At 37.8% G+C, this 8,227-nt stretch overlaps 1 protein-coding gene across 1 annotated transcript; it reads left to right on the top strand.

Annotated features, from left to right (window-relative positions):
- Window positions 1–574: 574 nt before the first annotated feature.
- LOC145157558 (disease resistance protein RGA2-like) lies at window positions 575–4,461 on the top strand. Its single transcript, XM_079076584.1, has one exon. It carries the CDS (start codon window positions 575–577, stop codon window positions 3,653–3,655), a length of 3,081 nt encoding a protein of 1,026 aa, XP_078932710.1. The 3' UTR covers window positions 3,656–4,461.
- Window positions 4,462–8,227: the final 3,766 nt, after the last annotated feature.

Below are 8,227 nucleotides of genomic sequence, written 5' to 3'. Positions count from 1 at the left end.
TTTAACAATATCTGAGTTGATAAATATGTGTCTCTCAGCCAAAAGCCAAAAGTTGAGGTTTCAATTCCAGCTATGGACGAAAGATATAGATTTAAGAGTAAATCATTGTGTATATGTAAGCTGTTCTAATATATAAAAAGAAATTACATTTTACTCTTATTTATTTATTTATTTATTTATAAATCTAACAGAAAATCTAAATCAAACAGAAAACCATCTTTTATTTTATGCTTACACATGCACACTACTCTACTCTTCAATCTAAATCTAACAGAAAACCATCTTTTATTATAATTAAGTGATCTTGTTTAATTATTATGTTTATATTCATACAACAACATGCATACGAAACTAAAAAAAAATAAAAAAAATAAACTGGTGTATATGTACAAAATATTGCATACAAAAAGTACGAGAGTAAACAAAATGATATATTAATAAACATAAAAAAGAGTAAGAAATGAAGAAAGGACATGCTTGAGACTTGATTTGTTTCCGTCACATTTCACTAGCTTCTTTCCATCCCTCTCAGTCTCTCTCATAATCTCACTCTCTTGATTTCTCAACAGTGAAAATGGCCGAAGCTTTAGTAGTTATTGCCGCCGAGGGGATACTGAAAAAGGTGTTGACTATCGCTGTCGGTGAAATCGCCATTGCTTGGGGTTATGAAGAAAAGCTTACTGGCCTCCACAGAACATTGGAGATGGTTCGTGCCAAGTTGCTCGATGCGGAGGGAAAAAAGGATACACAGGCGGCTGTGATGGTGTGGCTGAAGCAGCTAAAAGATGTTGTGGGTGAAGCTGATGATGTGTTGGATGAGATTGATTACCAAATGTTGAGGCGTAAGATAAAGAAACGAGAGCAGGGTGAAAGAATGGTATCATCTCTTCCAGTCTTGAAAAAGTTTTCAATTCATAATGAAATAGGTCATAAAATCGAAAATATCAATAAATCGTTGCTTGAGATCTATACACAAGCCAACAGTTTAGGACTACAAAACGAGCACCCTGTTGAGCCTGTTCCAGATCGCCTCTATCGGGAGACTGTTCCACATCGAGAAGAATTTAAAATTGTAGGGAGGGATGATGATAAACTACGTATCATAGAGCTTTTAACGGTATCAAGAACGGAAGAAAAATTTACGGTTGTTCCCATTGTGGGAATGGGCGGTATTGGGAAGACAGCTTTGGCTAAGTTGGTTTACAATGATAAAAAGAGCAAGGATTATTTTCATGTGAGAGCATGGTTGTGTGTGTCGGTTAAGGTTGACATCATCACTCTTCTTGCAAAGATCTATGAATCTCTTGCTGGAAAGAAACCAGAGTCAGAATCTAAGGTTAATTTAATTAAAAGTCTTGAAGAGAAGTTGAGAGGAAAAAAATATTTGCTCGTCTTGGATGACGTTTGGGTTGAAGAGAGGCCATACTGGGAAGAGTTTAGGACTTGTATGTTAAATGTAAACTCACAAAATGGAAGTGGCATTCTTGTCACTACACGGAAACTTGAAATCGGAACTCACGATATGATCAGGGATTCGTGTCGTCTAGAAAGGCTTTCCAATGATGAGTGTTGGTCAATCTTTAGAGAAAGAGCATTTCTGGCAGAAGAATCGCCTTCGGCGGAATTGGAGGCGATAGGTCGTGAGATTTTGAAAAAGTGTAGTGGTTTACCGTTGGTACTAAATGTATTAGGTGGCATGTTGGCAAATTGCAGTGATCCAGAGAAATGGTTGTCCATCAAAAACAGCAAGGTTTGGGATTTAGAAGAAGGAATGGGTAAAGTTCAAAAGAGTTTAGAACTGAGCTTTGATAATCTTCCTAATTCTATTATCAAGCAATGCTTTGTATATTGTTCCATCTTTAAGAAAGATACGATCATGGAAAAGGGAGAACTAGTTCGACTTTGGATGGCTTTAGGGTTGGTTCAAGCTGATGAGGCAAAAAACAAGGAGATGGAGGATGTGGGAAATGATATTTTTCAAATATTGGTTAACAATTCGTTGTTCCAGTTAGATGTTAAAAAGGATGGGTATAGTCACATCACTCATTGTAGTATGCATGATCTGGTGCATGATCTTTTGTTATCACTTTCGACACAAGAAATCTTAGTTCTGACGGGTGTGAAGAATAATGATATCACTCGTATTCCTCAGGTTAAGCATCTCGTTTTTTACCAATTGTTTGAGGAATCAGAAGGCAAGATTTCTAAGCTCATTGAAAGGGATACAGTGGCTAGAAGATTGCGTACATTGTTCATCGAGGGTGAAGTTGAGAAGAAATTTTCATTTCAACGATTCAACTGCATGCGAATCCTAAAACTCAAAGGATATCATATACATAAGTTACACGATTCAATTGGAGAGTTGGTGCATCTCAGGCATCTTGATTTGTCATATACGGAGATCTATGTTCTTCCGGAATCTATTGGTAAATTATACCACTTGCAAACTCTAAAGTTGCCTTTTGGATTCGAGCAGTTCCCAGAATCCATGAGAAATTTGATAAGCCTGCGATATTTCCAGGGTCACATGGAGATTCCCGCCAATATTGTAGGACACCTGACCTCTCTTCGAAATTTGTCTTCCTTCACAGTGCTTAGTAGTATGGGACATGGTATTGAAGTGCTACGTCATCTAAATAACCTTAGCGGATATCTCTGCATTTCCGCTCTAGAAAATGTTAGCAGGAAAGAGGATGCTGTCAAGGCAGATTTAGCTAGCAAGAAAAAGTTATCCAATATTGGATTCGAATGGAGTGGGCACAATAAAGGTGCCAACAGAAACAACAAGGATGTATTGGAAGGCTTGCAACCCCCTGGAGATCTGAAAACATTGACAATTAAAAGATTTTCTGGTGATAATTTTCCGGAATGGGTAATGAAGATGGCAATCAATATCGAAGGGAAATGGACACCCCTTAACAACCTCATGTCAATCACATTATCTGACTGTCGTAGCTGCCTCTCTCTTCCGACACTTGAGCACCTACCACATCTGCGGGATCTTGTGTTGGAGCATATGGACAGCTTGACATGCTTAAGGAGTTCTGATGTTACTGGATCAACGAAGCCTTTGTCTCTATCGTTGAGATCTCTAAAAGTATGGAATATGAAAAGACTGGAATGGTGGATAGCTGGAGCACCCAACAGCTCAAAAATGATATCGCATGTCCTTGAGAAGTTGGTGATTGGTTATTGCCCAAAGATTATTCTCTTAGATGAATTCCATCCCCACTCTCTTGTTTCCTTAGAGATATCGAACTGCAATGGTCTAGTGTTCATTAAGAGCATACAAGGCCTAACATCTCTTGAATCTTTATCTATCAATCGTTGCCATAGTCTTTTAGGAATAGCCAATTTTTCTGGTGATAATTACCTGCCATCTGCAATTGATATTGAAAGGAAATGGACTCCCCTTGACAAGCTGGTGGAGATCAAATTATCTTTCTGTAGGAGCTGCCGCTTTCTTCCAATGCTTGAGCTGCTACCACATCTTCGGGATCTTGTGTTGGAGCATATGGACAACTTGACATGCTTAAGGAGTTCTGATGTTACTGGATCAACGAAGCCTTTGTCTCTATCGTTGAGATCTCTAAAACTATGGAATATGGAAAGACTGGAAAAGTGGGTAGATGGAGCACCCAACAACTCAAAATGATATCACCTTTCCTCCAGAGCTTGGAGATTGGTCTTTGCCCAAAGATTATTATCTTAGATGAATGCCATCTCCATCCTCTTGTCTCCTTAAGTATATGTTACTGCACAGGTCTGGTGTCCATTAAGAGCATACAAGGCCTCACATCTCTCAAAATTTTAGTAATTTCCAGTTGTGATAGTCTTTTAGGAATAACCAATTTGCCCAACCAGTGTCATTCTTTGAAGACTTTGAAAATTACCAACTGCAGCAAAATGAATTCCTTGCCTCTAAAAATGTTTGACTGTTTTGCCTTCTTAAACCATTTGGTACTTGGTCCGTTCTCAAAGGAGCTCAATTCTTTCCCGAGTCTCCAAGGCATTGAGAAGTTAAGGAACCACCTTCACAAGTTATCTTTGGAAGGTTGGGATGATTTGGAGTCAATGCCAGAAGAAATACAACAGCTCACCTCACTGACTTGGTTACAAATACGTAAATTCGGAATACAAGAGCTGCCTATGTGGTTAACTAACATGTCATCTATCCGACATTTGAGGTTCAATGGTTGCAATGGGCTAAATAAAGAAACGGTTAAACGGGGAGCACCGCGTGAAGCAAATTCTGTCAGCTTAAATGATTCGAAGGTGTACATTAATAGAGATGTTAATTAGTTATTTCAGTGTGTTGGAGTATAAATACGTTGTATCATTTGTTCCTCCTGTTGTTCAAGTATAAAATCCCGTCCGACTTTCTCCCTAGCGATCCATTTGTATGAGAAATCGCTATTCTTTAACATTTGAAAGAGACAAGTAGAAATGTTGTGTAAAACTCCAAACTTTTTATGAATTTAATTTTTAAACACTTTATACTAAAATGCAGAACACTCGTTCTCTCACTTACTACTTAAACCTACAACTTCTTATCGCAATTAATCGACCAAGTTGCAAAGTTCATTTCTGCTTTATTTTCTTGTATAATTCATCATTGGAATTTTCTGCAGATTGCCTCTCATTCATTGAAACTGATTTGTACTACACCTACAAAACTACTAATATAACTTAATTGACTACAAGTCTAATGTTTCTAAGGTCTATCTTAGCATCATTAGTGACAGAGATACCACACTAATTACTTTCGGGATGAATTACAAAATGATAGATCAAGTGAAATACCAAATATGAAAAAAATGTAAACCACAATCAACATGTATAGTGTTGTGTTTAACTCAAAAATGTACGTCTCAGTTAGCACTCATTTTCAAATCCTCCAACTTTGTGACAATTTCAGCAAATAATATTGATGACGATTCCACATTGCAGGGCATATCATTAACTTTTCACCAATCTAAAACTACAACAGAGGAGAAATTGTATATTAATGTATATAAAAAATGAGAAAAAAAAGAAAAGAAAAGAAATAAGTCATGCACGACGATCCACTGCAGATATTGTTTACAAAAAGCTTGCTTGTTAGTCAGCATATGCAGCCACCAAAAGATAGAATTTCTAAAAGATATGATTTCATTCTATTAGGAAAATTTAAGTTATTTCCTTTCTACGCATGGGGCAACATAAAAATATACCAGCAGAGAGGATAACACCAGCATCAAGCATGATAAATAACCTTTAATTCAACACCGTAAATTGAAACAGAAATCAATACAGAAAACTAAACTTACAGAATTATGACAGCAGAAAACTAACTTCTAATATGTATTTACTAGGTATATAAATGAAACTAACAAGTAAATTTTATTTACAAACAAATTATTAGAGACCGACTCAAATCTCACACTTAGATATAGATTGTATTGTATTTATTGTTATCTATTCCTAAAATAGTGGCTGTATTTTCCATGTAATTCTTCCCCTATATGGGTTTTAATAATCAATACAGGGGATCGATTCCTTCAATCCCAATCTACTTTCATGGTATCAGAGCTATGGTTCTGAAACCCTAACAGCATCCCTTGATTTTTATTTATTTATTTTTTATTCTTTTATCTCTGCTGCCTTTGACATTTTTTACTGTGTCACCTCCAAGGGAGATAAACCAGGATCTTCCGACTCCAAGACTCATGCTGCCTTACACCCGGCTTACAAAGTCACAAATATCCAAACCAAAGTCCGCACTCTTCACGGATCTAAAGTTATATACTCGGCTTGGACAAAATTGTTCACACTTCACGCCACTGCATATAAAGTTGTTGATCACATCGATGACACAAAACCACCGAAGGAGACAGACGAAGGCTACACCCAATGGAAAGAAATCGATGCACTAGTTCTACAGTGGATCTATGCTACTATTTCAGATGAGGTTCTTGGCAGAATGCTAGAGATCAAAACGACCGCTCGTGCGGCTTGGCTCCGAATTCAAAAGATTTACCACAGTAACAAAGGATCAAGGGCGGCGGCCCGTGAAGGAGAGTTCTGCTATCTTACTCTCAGTACCTATTTGTCTATGGACGATTATTGTTAACAACTTTTTGATCTTACTGAACAACTCGGAGACATTGATAATCCCGTATCTGAATCTCAGCTTATCCTTCAACTTGTTCGAGGCCTACCCCCCCAAGTTCGACACCGTCACATCCTTTATCAACCAAAGCTTCGATATTAGTTGGGATACCGCACGCAACATGATTCAATTAGAGCAACAACGTGTGGCTGCCCGGAAAAAACCCGATTCAATCAGTTCTTGTCGACCCTCAAGACAATCGTTCCGCTGCTCCAGCACACAACACTGGTGGTTGAGGCTGTTCCGACAGACATCGTGGTTGCGGCTACTCGCAGCAACAGTGGAATGCTCCTCATCAACAATGGCAATCGCATCAGTGGGGACAACAATCATGGACACCACATCCTGCACCCTACCCAACTCAACCTACTTATTCAACCCCATATCACTATCCCACTTACTCGCCTCAACAGGGAGCTGCCCAACGATCCTCCCCTCCAACCCAATTTGCTCACCGGTCTACTCCTACTCATGAAGCTGTTCCAACAACTGATTTTGGAGGTTATAATGTTTTTAATCCCAATGATTTATCTCAGGCTCTCCAACAAGTTCATTTAAATCCTCATGACCCCCAATGGTATATGGACTCTGGAGCATTTTCTCATGTTACTACAGATCAAGGTAAAATCACTACACCTTTGTTTTCTTCTCCTGTTAACTCTATTTTTGTTGGAGAAGGCAAGACAATTCCAATTCATGGGTCTGGCAATTCAACCCACAAATTACCAAACCAAACCTACCGCCTAAATAATATTCTTTTCACACCCAACATTATCAAAAATTTATTATATGTTTGTAAGTTTACTATTGACAATAATACATCCGTTGAATTTGATCCTTTTGGCTTTTCCGTGAAGGATCTCAAGAGTGGAGCCCTCATGTCCCGACACAATAGCTCTGAGAACTCTACCTCTTCACATCACCACCCATCGCTTCAGCTTGTCTCTCTACTACTACAGATCAGTGGCACAACCGGCTAGGCCACCTGGCGAGTCAATTTTGGATTTACTTTGTACTCGTTTTTCAATCCATTGTAATAAGGCTACAGCCAAGTATTTTTGTCACTCGTGTCAACATTCTAAACACACACATTTACCATTTTATGATTCTCACTTGGTTACCCTTGCACCTTTTGATTTAATACATTGTGATTTGTGGACTTCTCCAATTTTGAGTAAATCCAATTACAAATACTATATGGTCTTGATCGATAATTTCACTCTTGATGTATGGGTGTACCCATTAAAATATAAATTAGAAACTTTTACCAATTTTTACAAATTTCATCGGCTTGTTTCAACCAACGACCTTACCTTTCGCTTTTCTTGTCTCCAAACCTCCCAAAAAAATGGTCAGGTTGAACGGATGCTTTGTCGCTTAAACGACATCACCCACACTCTTATGACTCATACCCATTTACCCCTTCAATTTTGGGTAGAGGCTCTACACACCGCTACTTATCTTCATAACATATTACCCACCAAACACCTACATTTTTCCACCCCCACCTTTAATCTATTTTGTCACACCCCCAAACTAGACGGCGGAAATGTCCGGGAGTGGATGACTTCATTTGTAGTATAACAACACATGCATATAGTAATTAAACTATAAACAACCATTGTATTGAAAAGTATAAGTTTATACATGTGTTCAATCATAGTATATTGACACCAAAATAATTATAAAAAAACATCGAAGACTCGACTCAAAACAACACCATCTTCTCATAGGCTCGGGGAGTACCTGCTATTGATTCCCTAAGAATACAAGTAATTTGAAAAGAGAGTATCAACATAAAGTTGAGTGAGTGCATAAGTATTTATGTTTTGAAAGCATGTTTTCTGTTCTTTGAATATGTAAACTGTTCCCAGAAAATCCTATATTTTCTGCTGTATATGAAAAGTAGTTTTAATCTCATAAAAATGTTCTGTTTTTAAAATCAATGTTCTGTATTTGTATTTCTTTGTAAAACCTGTAAATGTGAGTGTGCCTGGCTCCACAGTTGTTATTGTAAACTGTAATGTACTACTGTAAACTGTATGTTTGTAAAACTGGTACTTTGAAAATGTACTC

Source organism: Lactuca virosa, chromosome 2, assembly GCF_052849685.1.
Source record: "Lactuca virosa cultivar CGN04683 chromosome 2, Lactuca_virosa_CGN04683_v6, whole genome shotgun sequence".
In the NCBI taxonomy this organism is placed as follows: Eukaryota; Viridiplantae; Streptophyta; class Magnoliopsida; order Asterales; family Asteraceae; genus Lactuca; species Lactuca virosa.
The sequence above is the reverse complement of the archived record's forward strand: the minus strand, read 5'-3'. Positions and strand labels throughout refer to the sequence as shown.